At 40.6% G+C, this 25,000-nt stretch overlaps 1 protein-coding gene across 2 annotated transcripts; it reads right to left on the reverse strand.

Annotated features, from left to right (window-relative positions):
- Positions 1–2,081: 2,081 nt before the first annotated feature.
- LOC125481563 (protein arginine N-methyltransferase 7-like) lies at positions 2,082–23,553 on the reverse strand. Of its 2 annotated transcripts, XM_048593285.1 has the most exons (9): positions 23,447–23,553; positions 22,800–23,047; positions 20,358–20,538; positions 19,675–19,802; positions 14,662–14,797; positions 9,583–9,666; positions 7,487–7,534; positions 3,470–3,559; positions 2,082–2,193 (listed from the first exon to the last, which is right to left on the reverse strand). In XM_048593285.1, exons 1-9 carry the CDS (start codon positions 23,549–23,551, stop codon positions 2,179–2,181), a joined length of 1,035 nt encoding a protein of 344 aa, XP_048449242.1. In that variant the 5' UTR covers positions 23,552–23,553; the 3' UTR covers positions 2,082–2,178. The 2 variants fall into 2 exon arrangements, with proteins under 2 accessions (XP_048449242.1, XP_048449241.1); XM_048593284.1 differs by lacking the exon at positions 2,082–2,193 and having other exon boundaries at positions 3,305–3,559.
- Between the last annotated feature and the right edge of the window lie 1,447 nt (positions 23,554–25,000).

The raw sequence follows: 25,000 nt of genomic DNA on the forward strand, positions 1-25,000 counted from the left end.
ACTCGCTAAGCTTCCTCTATGATTCTTCTGGTTTTGGTGACTCCTAATTATTGACCTGTCATATTTAGGATTATGTGCTGTGGTTGGTTGGCTCGCCGAGCTGGTTCGTAATTTCACAGACGTTTCGTTACCATGCTGGGTAACATCATCAGTGCAGCCTCCGATGAAGCGCCGTTGTGTTTTCCTGCCTGGTTTTTAAACTCTGGAGTCCGTTGAGTTGGATTACCTCACTTCCGGTTTTCCTTCCTACGAAGGAGTAATCCAGCTCAACTGACTCTACAGTTTAAAAACCAGGCGGGAAAACACAACGGAGCTTCATCGGAGGCTGCAGTGATGATGTTACCCAGCAGGGTAACGAAACGTCTGCGGAACAACAAACCAGCTCGGCGAGCCAACCAACCACAACACCCACAACCCGAGCTACAAATCTACTCCAAAACCTGAGATTTACGTGCTGCCACTTGGTGAAATTGTTTAAAGGTATAGCTTTAGTTTTCACAAGTTTGCTGATGACACTCAACTCTACTTCACCAGCACATCTCTCAATTTCTCCATTGTTATTATCAGACTTCTTGAATGACATCCAGTAGTGGATAAGCAGAAATTCACTCACATTCCAAAGTTAATTCCTTAAACTCCGATTCCGTCCTTCTCGCCTGGCAAAAGTCTGCAAATAAGACAGCCCATTCACCAATCCGAGATGAGCTTCTAGCCACGTATACTACCACCCGACTTCCCCACCCCCACAAACACACACTGAGTTTGTCTGTTGCTGCCTTTGTTACCTGAAAACCTAACAACTAAAACACATTCCTGGCTGGTATCCCACCTTCTACCATATGTACATACCATCATCTAGAACTCTGTTGCCCACGTCACGCATCACAGCAAGTACTACGCATTCATCTTCCTAATTGAGAGTGACTTGTGGACAAGAAATGCCATTATTTTAAAATTTTCATGTTTTCAAATCTCTCTCTCTCTCGCTATCTCTAATCTTTTTCAGCACCACACCCTTCAATATATTTGCAGTCATCTAATTTTTACCTCTCAAAACATTTGGCGGATAGATTTCCACTAATCTTTTTGTGAAGAAGTGTTTCCTGACATCACCCTTGTGTGGTCTATGTTTATGCTCCTTTGTTCTAGACTCTAGTACTTTTACTGTTAACACTTAAATCCTATAACTGTTTTAAACACTTGAATTAAGTCTTCCTTTATCCTCTATACTCAGGGAATGTGAGTCTCCCCTGTGCAACTTGTCCTCAATTTAACTTTTTGGTATCATTCTGACAGATCTGCATTGCAACTGATTCAATATAAATGTGATCGTACGGAGACAGAAACCAGATATTCACAGTATTCCAGATTCAGTCTGTCCATTGCTCTGTGCAAATATAGTCTGTATTCTCATCATCACGAGACACAAGACCCACTTTCATTTAGCTGTTTACATTTATCTGTGTGACTGGAATTCATGGAGGGCAGTGTTTGTATTTGATCTGTTGCTTGATTCAGCGAATTTCAGAAGCTAAAAGCACACAATTGTCTCATTTGAGTTTTGCATCAGTTTTTGACCTTCCATTGTTCACCAGACCAGTCCACTGGTGTCTCTCTCTCTCAACTTGTTTCCACCCTTGAGACCACAGATTACCATGCTCCCTGCATGTGATCTTTGAAACAGGATCTGCAAATAGGGATATAGCTAGAATTACGATGATTACTTTCAAGCAGCAGAAGACAGGTTTTTTTTTGTATAAAGTATTTTTCTCTAATATTTTAAATGCTGTGTATTTTTGTAAAACTAGTGAAAATCCTATTCTGAGAGGGGATCTCTGGAGGTGGAAGAGCAGGGGAAACAGTGGATTGACCACTGACATCTTGGGCAGGGGGTGAGGGTAGTGCGAGAAAGGGCAGTAGATTCCATCAGTGAGTTACATGGGGCCAGCTGGGTTACTTGCTGGGACAGTGAGAGCAATGTTGCCGAATAGCCTTGTTAAATCTTCTGCAGGGTGAAACTATGCTGTGACAGAGCCAATATGTATTTACCTCCAACAGTGAGCATGTAATAGGTGTCCAGTGGTAGAACGTTTTTATCCTTGTCCATCTTGTCAATTATAGACTTGCATGAAAAAGTAACCAAAAGCTCCCACAGTGTCCTCAAGGGCAGACAGCATATCACCTGGCACTGTACTGGGACGGCAATAAGAGTGTTTTAATAGGTCTCTAAGCTCCACTCAAACCTGTGGTCATGCATGCGTCAGTATTGGTCAGGAACCAAATGCTGGTGTTGGTCTCAACATCAGTTTGAAAGAGCCCAGATCCAGGCTCACAGCTTAGCATTTAATAAGAATGACTGTAAAGTTGAACTCTCAACTTTATTCCCTTCTTTTCTACCTTCATATTCCATGTTATGGTTTATTTTTGGTGTTTTAAGGTGGTGCCAGGGAGTAGCAACATTATACAACACTTTTCACTGTATTTGTCATAAATATATGTAATAAGTACATGTGATAATAAATAAATCAAATCAAATATTGAGCTTCCGTTTTTAAATAGCTCCACGATTGGTCGCTGTGCCTTCAGTTACCTAGGTTGAAGTTCTGAAATTCTCTCCATACACCTCTATCAATCCTCTATCTGTGTTTACAACCTGTTACAACATTAAGCTGGTGAGGTTTCAGAAAAGATTTTGCCAGGAATGGAGGGTTTGAGTTACAAGGAGAGGCTGGATAGGCTGGGACATTTTTCACTGGAGTGTATGAGGTTGAGGGGTGACCTTATAGAGGTTTATAACATCATGACAGGTATAGATAAGAAGAATTGCAGATGTCTTTTCCCAAGAGCGGGGGATTTCAAAACTGCGGACATGGGGTGGGGGAGGGGGGTGTATTTTTAAGGTGAGAGGTGAAAAGAATTAAAAGACATTGGGTAACTTTGTCTTTAAACACAGAATGTGGTTGGTGTGTGGAATGAACTTCCAGAAGAAGAGGTGGATGCAGGTACAGTTACAATGTTTAAAAGACATTTGAAAATGTTTTTTAGAACAAAAAATGTTTGGAGGGATACCGGCCAAAAGCAGACAGGTGAAACTAGTTTAGTTTGGGATTATGGTCAGCATGGATTGGACAGACCAAAGAGTCTGTTTCCATGCTGTATGACTCCATGACTGACAAGAGTTAAATGAATGCTTAAACATGATATTGATAATAGATACGGCAGTTACTTAAATACGTCACATGGAAAGACAGCCAACACATTAAGCACTCAAAACGCTGCACTAGAAACCTCCAAAATAGGACAAATAGATTAACAGGGCCCCACCTTCTCTGGTCTGGAGAGTTCCAGAAATGCTGTGGATTTGGAGCTTAAACACTAATTGAATGGACTAGGAATACAGATGATAGAACCACAGGATTCATGGTCAAATTAAATTTAGCCCATTCCTTATCCAAGCACAAAGTCCTACCTGGTTGTTGCCCAAATCCATAGACGTTAGCTGCTCTGGACGTCTCTCAGAAATTATCACCTTTCCAGTCAGCCCATTAGCTGCTAAAATCTGGGGAATGTTAATAAAAGGTTTAGCAGTCTGAACCTGGTCACATCACAACTGGCAAGAAAGAACTGTCGTCATTTACAAAACACTTTATGATGTCCTCAGAAAACAACACTGCTGGATTACTTTTGCAGTATAGTTAGTACCCTATAGGCTCACTATCTAACAGAAACATAGAACACAGAACAGTACAGGCCCTTCGGCCCATGATGTTGCGCCGACCTATTATCCCAGTCTAAGATCAAACTACTCTGCATACCCTACATTTTACTATCATCCATGTGCCTATCCAAGAGTCACTTAAATGTCTCTAATGTATCTGGCTCCACTACCACCGCTGGCAGTGCATTCCACGCACCCACCACTCTCTGTGTAAAGAATCTACCTTCCTCCAATCACCTTAAAATTACGCCCCCTCATAAGTCATTTCCATCCTGGGAAAAAGTCTCTGGCTATCCACTTTATCTATGCCTCTCCTCATCTTGTACACCTCTATCAAGTCACCTCTCATCCTTCTTTGCTCCAATGAGAAAAGCCCTAGCTCCCTCAACCTTTCCTCATAAGACCTACCCCTCCAGTCCAGGCAGCATCCTGGTAAATCTTCTCTGCACCTTCTCTTAAAGCTTCCACAACCTTTCTATAATGAGGTGACCAGGACTGAACATGAAATATTCCAAGTATGGTCTAACCAGGGTTTTATAGAGCTGCAGCATAACCTCACGGCTCTTAAACTCAATTCCCCTGCCAAAGAAACCCAACATACCATACACCTTCTTAACAACCCTGTCAATTTGGGTGGCAACTTTGAGGGATCTATGGACATGGACCCCAAGATCCCTCTGTTCCTCCACACTGCCAACAATCCTGCCATTAACCCTGTATTCTGCATTCAAATTCGACCTTCCAAAATGAATCACTTCACGCTTTTCCGGGTTGAATTCCATCTGGCACTTCTTTGCCCAGCTCTGCGTTCTGTCAATGTACCGTTGCAACCTACAACAGCTCTCCACACTATTCACAACTCCACCAACCTTCGTGTCATTGGCAAACTTACTAACCCACCCTTCCACTGTCTCATCCAAGTCATTTATAAAGATCACAAAGAGCAAAGGTCCCAGAATAGATCCCTGCGGAACACCACTGTTCACCGAGCTCTAGGCTGAATACTTTCCATCTACTACCACCCTCTGTCTTCTATTGGGCAGCCAATTCTGTATCCAGATAGCCAATTTGCCTGGATCCCATGCGTCCTTACTTTCTGAATGAGCCTACCATAGGAAACCTTATCAAACGCCTTGCCAAAATCCAAAAACCCACATCCACGCTCTACCTTCAATGTATTTTGTCACAAGCTCAAAGAATTCAATAAGGCTTGTGAGACATGACTTGCGCCTCACAAAGCCATGCTGATTATTTCTAATCAAACTGTGCTTTTCCAAATAATCATAAATACTATGTCTCAGAATCCTCTCCAATAATTTGCCCATCACAGAAGTAAGACTGACTGGTCTGTAATTCCCAGGATTATCCCTATTCCCTTTCTTGAACCTACCATAGACAAAGATCATTGACAAAGGCACTGCAATTTCTTCCCTCGCTTCCCATAGTAACCTTGGGCATATCCTGTCTGGCCCAGAGGACTCATGTTTTTCAAAATTTCTAGCACTCCTCCTTCCTAACATCAACCTGTTCGAGCATATCAGCCTGTTTCACGCTGTCCTCACAAACTACAAGGTCCCTCTCACTGGTGAATACCAAAGCAAAGTATTCATCAAGAAAGATCCTATAAACAGCAAGGATGAACAGCTAGCAGGTACATTTCCGTGAAACTGGTTGATGATTAACTACTTTTATTGAAAAGTATTATAGCACTAGTCTTTATCCTCACTAATACCAAGTTAAGCTTCGATTTTAAAATTCTTATCCTTGTTTTAAAATACTTCTATGGACATGTCCCTCACCCTCTGTAAACCTCTCCATCGAAACAACCTTCCAAAATATCTCTATTCATCTAATTCTAGCTTCTTGAGCATCTCTGATCTAGTGGTGGCCATGTCATACCTGTAACCTATGTTCTGGAAATGCCATCCTAAACCACTTTCTATTTCCTCCTTCAAGATGCACCTTAAAACTTACCTCACTAAGCTTATGGCTAGGTGCCCTAATAGTACCTCATATAGTTGAGGAAGAAAATGCTTTATAACTTCTCTGTAAAGCACCTGGGGCATTTTATTAAAGAACTATAAATACAAATTGTTGTGATCGCATCTCCAAGATGGCACCTTTGAAGATACAGCACCACATCAGTTACACTCAATTAGCATGCTCAATTCAGGGGCAGGGATTGAATGCACAAACTTCTGACTTAGAGATGAGACGATTACCCGAGCCCAGCGGCACTTCATAAGAAACAGTAGCAGGAATAGGGACAGGACCGGTATGGTGCCTGGGAGAGAGCATTTGCTAGAGTGGTTGGGTGGTTGGGGAGGGTTTAAACTAAATTGACAGGAGGATGGGAACTTATGCAAGGATTCAGAGGAAGGGGAATCAAGAACAGTAACAAATGACAGAAAGGGGAATAAGAAAGGGGAATAAGAAAAGTGATAGGCAGGGGAAACAAAGGCCAGAATCAAACAAGGCTACAGTAAAAACAAATGTGGGAATAAGGAAAGGTATAATTAAAAAGATAAACCTGAAGACTTTGTGCCTGAATGCACAAAGCATTTGAAATGAAATGGATGAATTAATCATGCAAATAGATTTATAAATTCATAACAAAAGATAGAAATTGCTGGAAAAACGCAGCAGGTCTGGCAGCATCTATGGGAAAAAAGCAGTAATGTTGAGAGTCCAGTGACTCTTCATCAGAATTGACAGCAGCTAGGAAAAACTTATATTTATACTGAAGATGCAGTTGGGTACGGGTGGGGAGAAAGGGAAGAAATGGGAGCGATGAGCAGATCAGTGGGTACAGAAACCGAGGTATGAAAGGGTTATATAAACAGTAGGATTATGAATGGCAGGTCAGGATAAAGCAGAAACCAAAAGAACTGCGGATGCTGTAAATCAGGAACAAAAACAAGGAATAAGTAACAATGAAAGCTCAGGGTAGCAAAGAATAGGTAGTCTGTGCCGAAAGCAAATCATGTAATGCAATGTCAGGCCTCAGAATGGGTGACTGAGCTAAAAGCAACCCATGTCAAACAGGACTGGTTTTGGGGGTGGGTAAAAGACATGTAAAGATAGAACAAGGAAGTTTTTGAACTCATGTCACGTCCCAGAGGGAGCAGGGTCTGCAAGTGGAAAACGGGATGCTGTAGCTGAGGCTCAATGGAACACTGCTGCAGGCCTACAATAGAAATGTTGTGGGAATATAGTGCTGTGTTGAAGTTGCAGGTGACTGGAAACTCTGGGTCATTTTTACCTCTTTTTGTAAGCTACAGTACAGTATTTAGTTTGTCCAGTAAAGTTTATGATCAATAGTAAGTTTAAGCATGTTAATTGTAAAAAATATAAAAGGGCATTGCGATTGAATGGCAAGGGGAGAGTTGCTGGAGACAGACACTAACTGGAACTTGTGTGGCACATGTATTATTTCATACATCAGCTCAAGCTTGCACATTTTTCCAGGTTTTTCTGCAAGCATGCACAGACTGCTTAATTAGCTAAGGTCTAAGGGATAGGACTGAACACTCTGCAATCATTAGAACTAAAATTCTTACTTTATGATGGAGGTAATCCCACTGAAGCAGCAGCTGAAGGTAGTTAAGTCTAGGACTATGCCTTGAACTCCTGCAACAATATTGTGGGGCTGAGCTTATTGGCCTCAAGCAACTACATCCATCTTCCTTTGTGCGAGGGGTGACTATAATTTCACCTCTGAAATTCAGCCTACTTTGTCACAAATGTCAGCTCTAAGTACAAACTCACCTTCTCCATTACTCGTCTGGACATGGCAGAAATCTCCAGACTATAAACCTACAAAACAACAAATTCATCAAGTAACAAGTTAGCAAATCAGTTTTGATATACCCGCATGATTATAGTAAATGAGATTATGGTCTGGTAAATTTTACAGTCACAACCATACATCATCCAGTTTAGCACAAGGCTTGCAATACATGAGAAATACCAGAATAACTTCATAAAGAGGCATATTGAGGCAAAAGATCAGTTGAAAAAGGAAGCAGACACACTAACTGCACTCCACCACATTGCAAGTAATTAGGGTTATTAAGTTCCACTATTTATTAGAGAAATCCCACTAACAATGTGGAGTATTGGACAAATGTTAGTATCACTACCCAATGTAGATAAATATCTGGCTCAACTATTTGGTGACCATTATAGGCTGCACTGGTTTCTTACAGTAACTGAACACGAAACCACACCCTCTCCTTAGTTTTCCAAAATAACTGGGAGCAAACAACTATGAGGCAGCTCAATCTTAATGGCCTGTTTCTGTCGAGTGCTGTGTTCATTGGAAGCATCAAAAACTAAGCTTTTTCCCTCTTGCGAAGTGTTTCCAAACAAGTGCAGCATAAATTGGGTGCTGATAGTAGTTCCTTTCCTTCCCTGTCTTCTCTATGATAGGCCTAAACTTGCACCAGTAAAGTACCTCATTTCCAGCCCATCTATATCCCACTGCTTACTTACTGTAACCCAGGATCCAGGGGTGAAGCAACAGATTTTGAATTCCTCACTTCACATTGTTATAACAAGACAATATTGACTGAATCAATGTTTCACCAATAAGTCACTGATAAAAATGAGGAATGACACATATCAATCTACTACCATGACCTACACTATAACATAATTTGCCAGAGTTCCTATTCCACGGCTTAAACATCACAAGCTGAAGATTTGAGGTTTATCTTGACTAATAAGCTCACAAAGTACCTGCAGATGGTAATCTCAATTGCTACAATTTTCACCAGTCCAACCTGATGGTTAACATGTCTCCCAAACAGAGTTCCGGTGTTCAACCTAATTGGTTCTAGTGTCCTTCATCGCTCTTTCAGCTCAGCTGCCATCAATGGGTGCTTAGAGCAGATCTGCTGCAGCTTGACAGATCTATTAGTTGTAAAGCAGTCTCTGTTTTCCATCAGCCAGGATAAAGTGCAGTCAGCAGACACTACAGCCCTCCACAGTTCTCACAGCCTGTTCACCATCTCAAGTCACCATCAGGTGCCCTGGGCCCTGTGGTCAAGTCAATTTTTCATAACTTTCTTGTGTCTGTCAGAGCTGATACAATATAAAAGACAGGGGAGTCAAGAGCCCTTTTCAGCAAGCCATTCTAGTCCACCACGACAACCATGAACAATTTAGCACCAACACCATTTATTTATGAATATATTTCACTTTAAACATCATTTCATTTAGGAGTGTACAGATAACTTTTTTCCTGATGACAAATGTCCTAAAGAGTCTACCTCCAGCTTATACATTGTGAGAAAATCTGACTTACTTCATGTTATTTATTTTGAAGCTTCACTTTCAAGTGCACATCAAAAGACATTAAGTGAGAAATCCTAGTTTCAGCACTACACCGCAATGAACAAACTTCGACGAAACCCTATCAAACTGAGCATCAAATGGTTCAGCTGACTAAAACATTGAGTAGTGAGGTATACAGGCTCCAAAAGGTCCCAGGTTCAATGCTGTAAGTATTTCGTTAGCTAATGGCAGTCAGGGTAAGAGTCTCATAACTCCAGGAAAGGAAATCAGCCAGGGTTCCTGCCAAAAACCATAAGCAATTAATATTTATTGGAAACGCTTGCAAGAACAAGATCCAATCCCCCACGCTACTTCTATGAACAAATAGCCTATGTTCACCATTTTCATTCACATAAAAATAACAGCTAGGTTATCAGAAGGATTCTCTCAAAAAGGGTCAAGTGTTAATTCTACTTGGAAGAGGAGAAAAGAGGGAATGTTTGGCAGGGAGAAGGAAAGAAACAATTACTGCCAGTCAAATCATACCGACAAATTCAACCTCTAGCCTCTCTCTAAAATGCCCATACCTGTGCAGCACCCAGTAAATAACCAAAGAGAGACAGCAGACTTCCATCACTAATGGTTACACACACGCTATCTGGTCTCACAACCTGTAGAAGGAGAGAAGAGACACCAGTAAATCTGTAAACATCACATTCCCATAGTAAAAAGAGGCCCTGATGGGTCCTTTCACAGCTGACACTAATTATGGCATTCAGATCCCCTGCCCTAAAATGCATTCATCTAATTCATATCCTACGCTTAATTGTTCTGTTAAATTCAGTCAACAAAGTGAGCAGTTCACTATATTGACTAAACATTCCCTTATAATGGAAGGGAAGCATGGAATATCAAGAGCTCTTTGAATATTTTCCTCGAAGAAACCAATGTGAAGGATCATTCCCCTCATGCTATGCAACATTAAAGGCGCGATACACCTGTAAACTGTTACAAAATCAAGCACAACGTCCCCTGTCACACATGCAGCCCAGCACTCAAAATACACAGGGGCTGTGGACATTAAAGTCTACAAATTGCTTGGAAAAATTCACTCACGGGGCAATCAATAGAAGAAAAGCCACTCCTTGAAAAGATTGGAAGGGAAGAGAGAGCACCTTTTCAACCAATCACGCGCTGGTTCTCCACCATGTTTACTGCTGATGAAACTATCAGAACTAAAATTGGGAGAGGTGCAGCAAGCAGTGTAAATTGAGGGGATAACCAGGGTTGATCTGCAGTACGACAATGACCAACTGCAAGAAGTCATTGGCCAGCTGTCACTTTGACACACGGAGCCAGAGATGGGTACATCCTTCATGGTGAGGTGGCAGGAGAGGGAGGCTACAAAGCATGGGGTGCAAGACAGGGAGGCTGCAACAGAAGTAAGAAGACAAGGAAGCAACTAGGCTGGGATGGGAGACCCGGGGAAGCTGCCAGACATTGGGTGCAAGACATGGAGGCTGTTAAGCTAGGGGTTAGAGACAGGGAGGGGCTGGGGGAAGGAGAGAGTAAGATTTCAAAGGGTTGGTGATAGAGAAGACGACTGAAAAGAGGATGGTGAAAAGGGAAGTTCCAAAGGGTACAGGAAAGAGTAGGAAGCTGCGAAGATGCTGGGGAAGAAAGGGAGTCTACAAAGGGAATGGAAGAAACATGGTGGATGTAAAAGAGTGAGAGGGGGAAGCTTTATAGTGTGGCAAAGAAATGGAGGCTGCAAAAAAAAGGAACAGTCTCAAACCTGTTAACAAAGAACCACTTCACTAGGAACCAAGAAACCTTAAATTAATTAGTTATTTTATTACTTGAAATAACGTGGATTTCTAGCTTAATGCTGCATATGCTCAGCTGCTATGAAATGGGGAAAACGTAGGGGTGCTATTATGATGAATGCTGTGTCAGTTGTTAAATTCAAGTCTGAGATTGAGATCCACTCTGCAGTAAAAAGGATAGTAACACCTGCTTAAAATATTCCAGCCTTGTGAATATTCAATGGAAATGCATAGCTTTGACCTTACCACCTAAAAGATGTACTTCAGGTGATTTTTTTTTTGTTGGCTGAATTGTGTATCGGTTATTTTGAAAAACAATTTTTGTCGCCTGTGGTCTTGTGCTAATTTAATACTGTGGAAACATATATTTTCCTTGCGTATCGTGACTTCAAACTTAATGGATAGTTAATAATTATTGAGAATATTGATGAATTCTTCTAACTCTACTTCTGTGCATGTGCAAATAACCCATACGTCAATACAAATACAAAAGATAATATTACTGCGTGTCTGCATCACCTAACAAAGGAACCCAAAGAATGAAAATGTAAGTCTCGAAAACCAAAAAATTAATATCAAAAAGTAGCCCTCAAGAAAATCTCAATAGGAGCCTTCAAAAAAAAGTTACCTGCTGCAGCCACATTAGAAAAGCTGGATGGCTTAGCAAGGGCTCAGACGGGGAAGAATAAATTCCTTCTACATCCCTACAGCCCACAAAAGAAAATTGCTAAATTTTACTAAGTGACTCTGAAAACCACCTCATTTGCCTCTATAAAGAAAACAGGAGCGATCCAGATCTATGCTTCAGTGTACACTCTAGACATCATCTTCAAAGTTTCCCTGTCCAGCATGTTTCAATGAGGTCACAGCTACATACTGTCTTCTCAGGGCAACCTTTAATTATCCCTTTAACCCCTTACTATCAAAGTGCCAGTTACACTTTCCACTCTAACTCAATTTTCTTCTGTTAATAATGTTGAATATTATAATATTTTTATGAAGTGTTATCTGAAATACTGATAATATCATTGGCTAGACATTTGTATATATTGAAGGTCTTGAAAAAAAAAATCACCAAATCACACCCAATCAACATTCTGGAGATTACCATTGACCACAAACTGAACTGCATTAGCCAGATTAAAAGAAGTGGCTAAAAGAGCAGGTCAGAGGATCGAATTCCTGTAGTGTTCAACTTGCCTCTTGACTTCCCAAAGCCTACTCCCAAAACCTTGCCCTCAAGCTAGGAGTGTGATAGAAGATTGCCCATTTGACTGCATGAGTGGAGCTCCACCAAAATTCAAGAAGCCTGATACAATCCAGCCCACTTAATTGGGACCACATCCACACTCTCCACCACCCACAGTCAGTAGCTGCACAGGAACAGGAGTAGGCCATTCAGCCCCTCAAGCTTGATCCACCATTTAATGGGATCATGGCTGATCTGTAGCCTAACTTCAATACACCTCTTTGCTGAGCAAAAGTGTATCTCAGATCTAAAACTAAGAAGTGATCTAGGATTAATTGTTGTCTGTGGAAGAGTGGTCCAAACCTCTACCGCCTTGTGTATGAAAATTGCTTCCTAACAACTCTCCTGAATGGTCTAGTCTTAATTCTAGCAGCATGTATCATCTACATGATGCACTACAGAAATTCACTAAGGCTCCTGAGACAGCCTCTTCCAAATCCACAACCACTCCCATATAGGATGACAGGAGATGCATGGGAACAGCACCACCAGCGCATTTCTCTCCAAGTCACTCCCCATTCTAATTTGGAAATACATCACCATTCCTTTAATGCCAGTGGGTCATAGTTCTGGAATTCCCTTCCCAATGGCATTATGGGTGTACCTACAGTACATGGACTGCAGCAGTTCAAGAAGGCACCTCACAACCACCTCAGGAGCAATTACGGATGGGGAATAAACACTGGCCCAGCCAACATCTGCAACCGTGTAGGAATTTTTTTTTTTTTTTTGAAAAAAAGGCTGCTTGACTGGAATCATTGAATCTACATTACATTCCAAGAGAAAGATTGCACTGCTGATGTGGGTGCAAGAATATATTGGGTTTCAACATGGAGAGAACTTGCTATAGGTAAAACAGCCTTTGTCCTCTCTCACTTTCTCTAACACCCCTTCTATTGAAGCGTGAAAGTTGACAAAATATCAGAAAACCTCAATCGCTACATGTGGTAGATTTCTAATGGAGAATTCTAAATCTACACTGCTGTCAGCAAAAAAAGAAAATTCAACCAGCCAAATTTATCAATGAGAAAACCTCAGTGCCAGTAGCTTGTGTGGAAAATGATTTTGACCAGACAGCAGCATTTGAACAATCCGGGAATAATTCATTTTTTTGAATGGAACCATCACTTAGACAAAGTATTTTTTAAGATAACACTCTGAAGTTTTACTATTTTCTTCTGGACTTGGAATGGTTTTGTGTATAAGATGGGTGGTTGGACATGTTTGCACATTTTAAACCTTTGTTTGTTACCTTTACTTCACTCATTTTAACGTTTGCAATAAACAAACTCTTTATTTGTTAATTTAAGGAACATGGCTGACTTGTTTCTGTTACTAAGCTGCGTATCATCTAATATGTATACATTACATATATAATTGGCATAAGTCATATTCCAGTCTGAAATCTGGCTTGATAGATCATATTTTTGTTTTCATTTACCAAGGTGGTCTTTCACTGAGACACCAGCATGGGATGTTGCAGATTTAGTTTTAACAAAAAGAACAGAACCTTATTACACAAAAAAAATGAAGATAAAGTAGAATAAACCAAGCTACTGGCATATAACACAATTTGAAAGATAAAATACAATCCTATCCATTTCAAATCATCACTTTACAGTACTCAGAGAGAGCTCCCTTCTCTATTACAGCTATAAGTACAACATAACTGTTCTTTCCAATTCCCAGTCTTGGAAGCTTGATAGCCTTTTTCTTTATTAATCACAAACATAAGCTTGAACTTGCTCAGCCATAAATATTCCTCTTCACAGTTCAAACAAAACACTTCTTGTCTGAAACTTACAAACTAAGCCCTTGTACTGAGGTAGCCTATATCCTAACTGTTCTAAAACAACTCCTTTCTCCAGGAGAAACTGCTTCTGCCATCAACCTTCGATTAGGACTTCAGATGAATTGAAACTAAAAGCTTTCCAAACTATGGGTTTATCGCATAAACAAAACAAAGAAATCTTGATTCTGTTGAATCGAAAGCAAGCTAATGAGTTTCAATGTTTGCTGTCAGATTGTAAAACTCATAATTCAAACAAAATCCCATCATCACCATTCCAGGAATTCGCTCAGATCGATTTAAAAGAAAATCACGGCACCAGAAATACTGACAAGCCAAACAATAAACCCCTTCATCCACAGAAACCAAAACCCATAGATCATTAGTTCAAAATCCAAACTCTAAAATAAATTAGATATCAAATCACACACGTTCCAATACAGTGGGACAAGAACAGGAATGCATTCACCCCTAAGTGCATTGTAATAATATTAAATTGATGTTATGAAGTATTTTATTATTGGTTTGCAATTTAGCTCACATGATGATTATTGACAGCTATACCTTCTCCAATTTCTACTTCTTCTGTGTTGTTTCTTAACCTTATATATTTTAAAATGATTAACAGTTCCTTCTCTCAAGGTCTCTCCCAAATTAGTTTCCTTCCACAAAACTCATTTTTGTACTTTGAGATAATCAATCATAATGCTTTCCATTCATGTCAAGTTACTCTAACTTAGCGACTTTGTATATTGATTCCAACATTAACTACTGCTGTTGTGAAATATTCTGAAGTACTCACTGCTTTCAAGGCCTTGACGTAGGCCTCATTCCTTTGCTGGTCATTTAGTTCTCCAAAGCGCTGTCTGTTACACATGAGATGAGCCTGGCAAGAGCAGAGGGGGCGCTCACTCAGTATATCAGGACCACACGTAACACTGCAAAGCACAAAATTAAAAAACAGATGAACAGAAACATTACTTCTTAGTTTTTCCACTCCTAGTTTTTCCCAATCATGTAACATTTCCAGAGAAGATAAGAAATACATAAGTGAGGACAACCAGATAGAATATAGTGTGTTCGCAAAATGTAAGATAAGAGAGCACACTGTTCATGCACAATAAAGATATGGATAGTATATTGTTTACACACAAGACATTGCATATACACAGACAAGTGTTCACACTTCAACTCAGTCTGAATATCAATGGGATAGGCTCCACTGCTCCAGCAGAATAGAAGTTAGCAAACAAACCACCAATATTCAAGAAAAAGGAGGAAGAGAAAAAAATAGCGATTTATGGAGCAATTAGCCAGACATCAAGCAAGTGCTGGAATCTATTAAGGAAATCTTACCAATACACGCAAAATCATAAAATCAGAGAAAATCAACACGGTTCTATTTGTCTGACATTGTAGGGAGTGTGTTTGCTAGAGCGTTGGGAACAGTTTAAACTAACACTTAGGTTCTCATCCCCCAGTGTAAGGACTCAGAGAAGGAGGGAGCAAGGACAAAAACAAAAAGGTAGAAAAGTGAATAAGAGATAGGCTGAGAAACCAAGGACAAAATTCAAACAGGGCTATTGAGAAAAATAAGAGTGACACAATCCATGTTAAAAAGACAAGCTTAAAAGCTTTGTGTCTAATGCACAGAACTTTTGCAATAAAATGGATGAACTAATCATGCAGGTAGGTGTAAACAAGTGCAATATCATTGGGATTACGGAGACATGGCTGCAGGGTGACCAGGGATGGGAACTGGATGTCCCAGGGTATTCAGTATTTAGGAAGGACAAGGAAAAAGGAAAAGGTAGTGGAGTAGCATTGCTGGTTAAAGAGGAAATTAACATAGTGAGAAAGGATATTAGCTCTGACAATGTGGAGTCTGTATTGGTAGAGTTGAGAAATAGCAAGGAGCAAAAAACATTTGTGGGTGTCATATTCAGACTCCCAAACTGCAGTGAAATTGGGAATGGCATTAAACAGGAAATCAAGATGCATGGAATAAGGGAATATCACTGATCATGGGTGATTTTAATCTGCACATCGATTGGGCAAATCAAATTAGCCACAATGCCATACAGGAGGAATTCCTGGAATGTACACAGGATGGTTTTCTTGACCGATATGGGGAGAAACCAACCAGGGAGCAGGCCATCTTAGACTGGGTACTGTGTAATGAGAAGGGAATCATTGCCAATCTAGCTGTGCGAGACCCCTTGGGGAAGAGCGACCATAACATGATAGAATTTTTTTTAATCAAGATGCAGAGTGAGGTAGTTGATTTGTAGACTAGAGTGCTGAATCTTAATAAAGGAAACTTTGAAGATATGAGGCATGATTTGGCCTTGATAAATTGGGGAGAGTTACTTAAAGGGATGACAGTGGATAGGCAATAACAAACATTCAAGGAAGGCATGGGAGAACTGCAACAACTGTTTATTCCTGTGTGGCACAAAAGCAAAACGGGTAAGAGAGCCAATCTATGGCTTACAAAGGAAATTAAGAGATAGTATCTGATCCAAGGAAGAAGTATACATATAGGCCAAGAAAAATAATATGTCTGAGGATTGGCAGCAGTCAGAGAATTCAGCAAAAAGGGCCAAGGGATTGATTAAGAAGGGGAAAATACAGTACAAAAGCAAGTTTGCAGGGAACATAAAGACTGACACTAAAAGTTTCTATAGGTACGTGTAGAGAAAGAGATTGGTGAAGACAAATATAGGTCCCCTACTGACAGAAAGTGGGGAATGTATAATAGGAGACAAAGAAAAAGCTGAGCAACTGAATACATACTTTGGTTCTGTCTTCACAAAAGAGGACACAAATCAGATACCAGAAATGTTGGAGAATGCAAGATTTGAGAGAGGGAAGAAGTGTGAGAGATCAATATTAGTATTTAATGAGAAATGGTGCTGGGAAAATTGATCCGACTGAAGGCGGATAAATCCCCAAGGCCTGATAATCAACATCCCAGAGTACTTAAGGAAGTGGCTCTAGAAATAGTGGATGCATTGGTTGTCATCTTCCAGGAGTCTATAGACTCTGGAACAGTCCCCACAGATTGGAGGGTAGCTAATGTCACTCCAATATTCAAAAAGGAAGGTAGAGAGAAAACAGGGAATTATAGACCAGTAAGCTTAACATCGGTAGTGGGGAAAATTCTCGACTCCATTATCAAGGGCTTTTATAGCGGAGCATTTAGAAAGCAGTGCAGACAGAGTCAGCATGGATTTTGAAGGGGAAATCATGCTTGAGAAATCTGTTGGGATTCTACAAAGATATTACTAGTCGAGTAGACAAGAGGGAGCCAGTTGATGTGGTATATTTGCACTTTCAGAAAGCGTTTGACGAAGTCCTGCGTAAGAGATTATTGTGCAAGAATAAAGCACGTGGCATTTGGGGAAATGTTTTGAGATGGATAGAAAACTGGTTGGCAGAAAGGAAACAAAGAGTAGGAATTAATGAGTCCTTTTCAAATTGGCAGGCAGTGACTAGTGGGGTGCCACAGGGATCGGTGCTGGGACCCCAGCTATTTACAATACATATTAATGATTTGGAAGAAGGAACAAAATGTAACATCTCAAAGTTTGCAAACGATACCAAGTTGGGTGGGAGGGTGAACTGCGACAAGGATGCAGACATCCTTCAGCATGATCTGAACAGATTCAGTGTGTGGACAAATCAATGGCAGATGCAGTATAATTTTGATAAATGTGAGGTTATTCACTTTGGTAGCAAAAATAAGAAGGCAGATTACTACCTGAATGGCGTAAATTGGGAGAAGGGAGTATGCAGTGGGAACTGGGTGTCCTTGTGCACCATTCGCTGAAGGTAAGCATGCGGGTGCAGCAGGCAGTAAAGAAGGCAAATGGTATGTTGGCCTTCATTGCGAGAAGTTTCGAGTACAGGAGCAGGGATGTGATGTTGCAGTTATACAGGGTCTTGGTGAGGCCACACCTATAATATCGTGTGAAGTTTTGGTCTCCTTTTGAGGAAGGATACTCTTGCTCTTGAGGGAGTGCAGCAAAGGTTTACCAGGCTGATTCCGGGGATGGCAGGACTGACATTTGAGGAGAGATTGACTAGGTTAGGATTGTTTTCACTGGAGTTCAGACGAATGAGGGGAGGATCTCATACAGCCTTATAAAATTCTAACAGGACTAGACAGAGTAGATATTTCCAATGGTGGACATATCCAGAACCAGCAGTCACAGACAGAATTCGGGATAGACCATTTAGGATGGAGATGAGGAGACATTTTTTCACCAGAAGAATGGTGAGCCTGTGGATTTCATGACCACAAGAAATAGATGATGCCAAAACATTGAATACATTCAAGAGGCAGCTAGATACAGCACTTGGGACAAATGGGATCAAAGATTATGGGGAGAAAGCAGGATTAGGCTATTGAGTTGGACGATCAGCCATGGAGCAGGCTCGAAGGGCCAAATGGCCACCTCCTGCTCCTGTCTTCCATGCTTCTATGTGACAAGTATAAAACTTTTGTTTCATAATTGTAACTAATATGTAGACAAAGGAAGAAAGTAGATGCAACACAGCCTGATTTCCAAAAAGCAATCAATAAAGCATTACACAAGGTATTACTCAAGACAAGGGTTCACAGAAGTCGGGTAATATATTAACCTGGATAGAGGACTGGTTAACGAAATTAGCCAAGTGGACAAAAATGAGGCATTTTCAAGTCAGCAGGCTGTTAGTCGTGGAGAGCTACAAGGATCAGTACTTGAACTTCAGCAATTTACAATCTATATTCATGCCTTACACTTACAGTATCTAACTTTATTTATAATACAAAATTAGGTGGAAATGTGAGCCATGAGAAGGACACAGGCTGCAAATCAATATAGACAGATTTAGTATGCATGCATGCAAAATTATGGAAAATGGTGTAAAATGTGGGAAAACATGAGGTTATTCATTTTCATACCAAGAATTGAAAAGCAGAATTTTTTTTAAAAAGTATGACATTTCTAAATACTGTGAGAGACTTGAACGTACTCAAAAGATAGCATGCAAGTATAACAAGCAATTATAAAGGCGAATGCCATGTTTTATTGAATGGAGAGCAGAGTAGAGGCATAAAGTAGTCTTGCTACAATTGTACAGGGCTTTGGCGAGACCATACCCGAAATACTAATGCGCAATTTTAGTCTCGATGTTTAAAGAAGGATACACTTGCATTAAAAGCAGCACAGTGATGGTTCACTGGATTGGTCTCTGGGATGAGAGGGTTGTTCTATGATAATTAGCTGTGTAAATTGGATCTATGTTCTTTGGAGTTTAGTTGAATGAGAAGTGATCGCATTGAACAAACTAGTTTGTATAGGAACTTGACAGGGCATGCTGAATTCTGCTGGCTAAGAAATCTAAAACAGAGGGGCACAGCTTCAGGATAAGGGGCTGATTATTTAGAATTAAAATAAGAAGCTTCTTTACTCAAAACGCTGTCAATCTTTGTAATCCTATTCTCATAGGGCTGTGGATGCTTCATCATTGAGTATTATTAAGGATGAGATAAACATCTCACAGGTAATCGGCGATAATGAGGAGTTGCTGGGAAAATTAAATCCAAGATCAGCCAAGATCATAATGAATGGCAAGGCAGGTTCAGCATTCATAAGGTCTACTCCTGCTCTTTTCATGTGTTTATCTGTGTTCCTGTATAACTGCACCAAGTTAGCAGATGTGTTTAGGGAGAAAAGTATCGGGACCATAATCCCAAGTGCACCTTAACTCTTCCTGGCGTAATCAAGAATTTCTGTACCTTTAGCACTTATTTCACATTCCGTACCTGCTGCATTCCAGGCTATACCACACAGAGTAATCATCATGCGTTGCTGAAATATATAGGCATTCCCCTTCATTAACCAATAATTCCTTTGGTAAGAAGTACACACACTGCATCCAGTGATCCCGCCACTGTCAACACAAAAGTAACAGTTTCAAACCAGCCTTGATCTCAGAGACCAGACAATGAAAATGCGGGCACAAAAACTTATTTATGTGGTAAAGTGACATATCAACACTTGTAGCCGCACATAGAAAAGACATATGTAGAAGAGTAAAAGCTCACAAAACAGTTAAAACTGCTTTTATAAATTCTCTTCGGTCACCGCAAGTCAAAAATGGAAGATAACAGGGTAACAAAAAATATTGTTAGCTTGCATCCAACTTACAAAATGAAATATATTTTAAAATACCCTCTTGCCATGAGTTGTTACAGTGGGTTACAATTTAGTCATTTAGTGACAATGGCTCAACCCCTCCATTCTCCTTACTGTTGACAAAAAACAATTTTCGCTATTTCCTAGTGGTTTGTATTTCTCAAACTACATTCTTTGAAATTTGTACTATTTCTTTTTTTAAATGACCTTTCCCCCAGATTTACAGAAGTCCCCCAAGGCAAAGGAGAACCAGACCTGTCTAGTTATCAGTGGCCCATTTTACGGAACAGGAACCAGGAAGCTGTCTCACCTGCATATTCTTTGGAGTTGGATGAACCCAATATGGTGCCATGGTACATTTGATACTCCCTTCAGGGTCCATGTCTATGTCCCACCAGGACAGTACAACCTGAGCCTGTCCACTGGTAGTTGCTTTGGCCTGCACAGTGTGTCGGGCTGGCAAACTGCTCACTGCTTTACTGAAATCCACTCTGCAGAAAGTCAAGATACACAAAATCAAGGCTCCATTTACTTTCTCTGATGAGGTGAGGCAACATCAAAGTACCTACACAACTCACCAACTCTCCACTCTCTCAACCTCTATTTAATACGCTCTTGGGTCAAGCACAGATTACTTTGGAGTTATCTGCCTAATGTCAAAGAATTATATGCAAATATTAAATGCAGAAATGGAAAGTCTTCCATTTCTAAGCATCAACAGCTCAGCAATACAAATGAAGTTCCAAACAGGCAGTTCACTGGATAGTTGATGGGAATTTTGATTTCTCAATCCCTATCCAATCAGACATTCCAAAACAGGTGACTGCAACAATAGTGGATGCATTGGTTGATTTTGCAAAATATCCAAGATTCTGGAATGGTCCTCACGGAGTAAAAGTTAGCAAATGTAACACCATTATTCAAGAAAGGAATGAGAAAGAAAACATGGAACTACAGGCCTGTTAGCCTGACAGTCGTCAGGAAGATGCCACAAATCAATTACTCATGAAATTGTAATGCACTTAGAAAATCAACGTCAACATGGATTTACAAACGGGAGAGTTTTTTGAAAAAACTTATTAAGATTCTTCAGGATGTAACTTTTAAGATAAAGGGTGAACCAGTGGATATAGAATTTTTAAGTTTTCTTAAAAGATTAATTAAGCCACCACACAAAAAGGTTTATCTTCCAGATAAGAGCTCATGGAGTTGGGAGGTGATATATTAGCTGGACAGAGGAACGGTTAATGGACAGGAAGCAAAGAGTAGGAAAAGCAGGGCATTTTCAAGATGGCAGGCTGTAATTAGACTGCTGCAAGATCAGCACTTAAGCCTCAGCTAACTACAATTTACATTAATGATTTATAATACTTGACCATGAGCAACATATGTTAGGTTTTCAAAGATACAAAGTAAAGTAGAATTGTAAGCTGCAAGGCAACTACAGAGATATGGACAGATTAGGTGAAATGGCAACAAGATAGCAGATTAAATAAAATGAAAGGAAATGAACAAACATATGAATTAGGAGCAGAAGTAGGCCAATCAGCTCCTCTAGTTTGCTCTGTATTCAATAAGATCATCGCTGATCTAATTGTAGCCTCAATTCTACATCTCCAGCTACTTCTGATAACAAGGGACTCCCTTACTAATCAAGAATCTGTTACCTCTGCCTTAAAAGTATTCCATGACCATGCTTCCACCACTCTCTGGGAAAGAGAGTTCCATTCTCAACCTCCAAGGGAAAAAAATTCTTCCTCGTTAGGTTATTCACTTTGGGTATTAGAATAGAAAACAAGAACATTTTTTAAAATGTGAAGCTTTTAAATGGTGAGCATGCTCATTCAAGGAACACCTTAAGATAATAGGGAATGGACAATAAAATCCATATATCCTGAATGGATTAAGAAGAACTAAGTTAGCTTGTAGACACAGTAAGCAATTGAGAAGGCAAATTGCATGTTGGTGTAGGTTATAAGGGAACTGCAGTATGAAAGCAATAAGAACTTCTACTTTGACTACATTAAGATTTGGTGAGACTGCACCAGCACAGCAAGTTAGTTTCAGTCCCATAATTAAGAAATAATGTCATTGCAATGGATGTATTCCAGGGAAAGTTCACTGGATTGGCTCCCGAGATCAGAGGATTGTCCTACGTGGAGAGGCTGTCTAAACTGAGTTTCCACTATCAAGAGTTTGGAAGAATGAGAGATGATCAATTTGAAATGTGCAAGATTCTGAAGGAGCTTGACAGGGTAGATACTTCAAAATTGATTTCCTTTTCTGGGGAATCAACACAGAAGCACAGGGAACAATCATTTAGGACTAAGATGAAATTTCTTCACTCAGAGATCTGTGATTCTTTCGAACTGTCTCTTCCAGAGGATTGTGAATGGTTTTAGAACTGTGTCTGTCCCAGCGTATTGTGAATCTTTGGGATCTTCTATCCCAGAGGATTAGGCATCTTTGGAATTTATATACCTCAGGGTGTAATGCACCTCTGGAATTATTGACCACAGAGGATTTGGAATTATCTAATCTTGGCTGTTGTGGATGTTCCAACATTGAATACATTTGAAGACTGAGATCATGGATTTTGGATCAAGAACATGAGGAGTGCACTTGAAGTAGATGAATCACAAACAGCAGAACAGGCTCGAGGAGCCAAACTGTGTACTCCTGCTCCTTTTTTAAATATTCTTGTTATCTATCCACAAGTACTCATGTTCCCACTAAAGACACAATACTGTACCTGAATATCTCTATGACCTCTGTGAGGGTTGTGAAGTGGTTCCTGTTCACCTGGTTCAGCTGGATATCATAGACACAGGGAGACCCAGCACACACCTGCATGTCCCTTGGCGGCACAATGACCCTCTCGCCCTTGCTTCCCTCCAGTCGGATGTTAATCGGCAACACTTTATTCCAGGCCCACATGCGCTTTGACTCCACCACCTGTGCATAAATTGTGGCTCTGTGTGGAACTGCCTCGCATTCTTCCTGTCAACACATGTTTAGGATGGACAGAAGGAAACAGAGTGCTTAGACTTGCCAGGATATCCTTCTTTTTAGAATTGATTGTATAATTATAAAGTTATAAAGCAAGGAAACAGATCCTTCAGTCCAACTTATCCGCGTCAACCAGATATCCGAAACTGATCCAGTCCCATTTGTCATCATTTGGCCCCTATCCCTCTAAATCCTTCCTATTCATGTACCCATCCAGATGCCTTTTAAATGTTCTAATTGTACTCTCTTACAGTTTCTGATAAAACTATGTAATTGACAACAGATATTTACAGATCAACCCTGTTAAATGTATTTCTTGATTGGAGAGCCTGTAAAATGTGCCAGGAGTCACAGCGCATCAAGCCTCCATTCACTCAAGCACTAACTCACCTCAACAAGATATTTGTGAGCATGTTCGTAACTCGGCAGTGCTCCCTCCCCAATAAGTTCGGTGTCAAACAACTCTGTAACCAGGATATTAGCTCGACATGACATGTCACCATCTAAAAGAATGGAAATCAATGAGGAAGATACGCAGAATAGCCTGCTAAATAAGGATTTCATTAAACATCAATGCGTCCATGTAACAACACTGGATGAAGTGACCCTGGAAGTGACTGCACAAAAAGCAATATAATGTATATCATTCAAGCACTTAATAGTATCTTAACCAAGGTATCTTTACTGAAACAGTGCATTCTCTCCCACAGGTATATTGTGTGCTCAGCAATGTTCCTTTGGCAAATTCCGTAAATCTAACAAACTACAGAAAACAAGCTGGTTCTTTTAAGTATCCAATATTACTGTCTTTTATTGCAAAAATATACTTTGTTCTTAAAAAATTAGGTCCATGCAAAAGGTCCTAAAATAGTTCTACAGAGTTTTGCAGAGAAATAAGCTAAACAACACACTGGATTTTAACATCCCTCAAATATGCCCTGCAGTTGCAAAAACAGGCATTTTCCACTCATGCAGGGAACTAATTGAATGCTTTGAGAGAACCGGGTGGGTGGGTTGGAGGGGTGTGTGCGCGCATGCATGTGGAAGAAATCTGAGAACTGACGGACCCCAATTATACTTTGATAGAAAGACCTTTGACAGTAGTCTTTCACCATTCAGCCTTGGCAGCAGCTGCCCAAAGCTTTACTGCGTCCCTCAGCATGTAGTCCTGGACCTTGGAATGTGCCAGTCTGCAAAACGCAGTCACAATTCTTTTTACATTGAAGACCAACAATTTTTGGATAGACCAAAGACAGAATTTTACTGAGTTGATGGTCTTCTAGGCAAGGTCAAAGTTTGTCTCAGTGTGCATCCTGGGAAACAGTCCACAGAGTCCTGCATCATGAAGCTTCTTGGCACTAGCCTCGACAAAAAACATTGCAAAGAATGTCTGGAGAAAGATGCAAAGACACATTCCAGGAGGAGATGTGCAAGTCTCATCCCCCTGCAACTGTTTCGAAGGCAGCATGCAGTGGTGGACAGAGTCCAGGTGCACATGATGGATCTCATGGGTAGTGCCATTCTCACCATCAACCAAGATATGTCTTGGTGCATGTTGAGAAGTTCTGGGAATGAGACATTCTGCCAAATGACTGACAGTTCGCTCAGAATCTGAAGAGATCAATCCTCTCCTTTTCCCACAGGGTCTCGAGGACTTGTTGTCAGAGGTGGTTTCCTTTGCAAATCTTTCCTTTGACGAACAGGTGATACAGAATCCAGCTGCTTAGGATGAGGGTGGCATTGGGTATGCCCACCACCTCCCCCCCCATCTTTCTACATGGTGCCCATGTAGACATGGTCCATCTTTGACCTCCAGATGAAGCAGATGGCGGTTTGGGTGACTGCAGTGGCGCAGGTTCAGGGAATGGGCCAGACCTGTGCCATGTACAATATCAAGAGTACCAGACACCTGATGACCAGGGTTTTACCTGCAATGGAGGGGGA

The sequence above is a fragment of the Rhincodon typus genome, unplaced genomic scaffold (assembly GCF_021869965.1).
Source record: "Rhincodon typus isolate 14 unplaced genomic scaffold, sRhiTyp1.1 hic_rhity00002610, whole genome shotgun sequence".
Lineage (NCBI taxonomy): Eukaryota > Metazoa > Chordata > Chondrichthyes > Orectolobiformes > Rhincodontidae > Rhincodon > Rhincodon typus.